This window comes from Apaloderma vittatum, unplaced genomic scaffold, assembly GCF_000703405.1.
Source record: "Apaloderma vittatum isolate BGI_N311 unplaced genomic scaffold, ASM70340v1 scaffold9837, whole genome shotgun sequence".
Classification (NCBI taxonomy): Eukaryota; Metazoa; Chordata; class Aves; order Trogoniformes; family Trogonidae; genus Apaloderma; species Apaloderma vittatum.
In genome coordinates this window covers 1,809-3,419 of record NW_009726703.1, presented here as the reverse complement: position 1 = coordinate 3,419, position 1,611 = coordinate 1,809, and the positions used below count along the sequence as shown (strand labels likewise).

At 53.2% G+C, this 1,611-nt stretch overlaps 1 protein-coding gene across 1 annotated transcript in view; it reads left to right on the top strand.

Annotated features, from left to right (window-relative positions):
* Positions 1-1,038, top strand: part of LOC104276916 (nuclear receptor corepressor 2-like) — a gene marked incomplete at its 3' end in the record, with an annotated part of 31,605 nt that extends 30,567 nt beyond the window's left edge. The window contains exons 9-10 of the mRNA XM_009873388.1: positions 196-294; positions 943-1,038. Coding sequence (XP_009871690.1) covers positions 196-294; positions 943-1,038 — 195 coding nt within the window. The remainder of the gene's footprint in view (positions 1-195; positions 295-942) is intronic.
* Between the last annotated feature and the right edge of the window lie 573 nt (positions 1,039-1,611).

Genomic DNA, 1,611 nt, shown 5'->3' with positions numbered 1-1,611 from the left:
CAGCGTGCGTCCCCCTCTCCCGGCACTGCTGGGGGGCTTTGGGAGGGGGGTGCAGGGGAGCCTGTCGGGTTTGCAGATCTTCGGAAGCAGCAGGAGACCTGGTGATGGCAGGGCCTGAGCGCTGCTCCTGGAAGTCTGTACCCTTTTCTTTGGGGATGGGACCTTCTGTTCCCTGACTTGTCTGTGTCGTTGCAGACGGTGGCAGACTGCGTCCTCTATTACTACCTGACCAAGAAGAATGAGAATTACAAAAACCTTGTAAGAAGGAATTACCGTCGGCGCGGGAAGAGCCAGGTAAGAGCTGGAGGCGTGCATGGAAATGTCGTCCCTCGGGCTGAGCGAGGAGCTGCAGCGCTTTGCACTTGCAGCTTCTGAGCGACACTTTCTCTGAGCACCCCAAATGCTTTTCTCCCCTCGCCAGATGCAGATCTTGCTTGCAGACTGCGATGGGGTTGTGGTTTTGCTCTGTGTAGCTTTTCAGAACATGCTGTTTTCTGGCAGTTGCTGTTTGTCCGTCCCTGTGCCAAGGTCACAGTAGCTTTAAAAAAGCAAACAACAAACCTAAGATGCTTGAAAAAGGGGTTGGAGTGAATGCAGAAAAGCTGGCCAGGCGTCCGGAGTGTTACGAGACTGCCCGTGCAGCCCGTGGCTCTGTGCAAGAACCAAGCGGGGCCTGTTTCTCCCTCCCCTCTGGAGCCGGCAGCCGAAGTGCTGATGGGGATGGGGCTCCTGGGAGCTGGGTGGGGGTGCTCCTGCCTTGCAGAACCTGCCCAAGGCTCTTCCTATGAGCAGAGGTGTGGGAGGAGAATGACTTGGCAGGGAGTGACTTCTAGTGACCATGTACAAAGCTGTCTGAAGCGTCAGAGGGTGTCTGAGGCTGGACTTGATGATCTCAGAGGTCTTTTCCAGCCTCAACAATTCTGTGATTCTGTGGGATCCCAGGGAGGGCTGGCAGATTTGATGTTGAAGCTGAAGAAGACCCATAACCCTTTGGTTATGGGACAAGCAGGTACTCGGGGCACTACAATGCGCCTGGAGGTAGGTGACAGAATCACCTCTTGCCGTTACCATGGCCAAGATACAAATCTAAGTCTGACCATGCTAGTGTGGCTGCTGATACTGTGATATTCAGGTACCCAGAGAAGTGCTGACCTTTTGGGCAGCCACCTTGTCCCCGCGAATGCTTTCGGACAGAGGAAGGTCCCACTGGTGGATCCTGAGGTCCGTGAAGGAAGTGATTATGCACGTCATGAGGAGAGTGAGGTGACCACAAAGGGAGTATCTCTCCAGATAACGTGGGGATAGGGATGGAAAAACTGGCCTGGCCTGTGCCACCACTGACATCAGCAGCTCCTCACCCTGTACGGCCATAAAAAGCAGTGCTTGGGTCTAGATCCTGATGGCGAGGCAGATAGGTAGCCTCGCTCCAATTTGATTTCTGCAGCATTAAGACATCAGAATAGCTAGCACATGACGAATGTCATGGACAGGGCCCAATTTTCCCTTCTTTTTTTCAGAGACATTAGAGATGGATAAAGCCCAATTAGATTATTCTGTCCCTCTCCCAGCAAACACAGGGTGGTTCCCTCCAGTACATTTTTATAGTGTTTA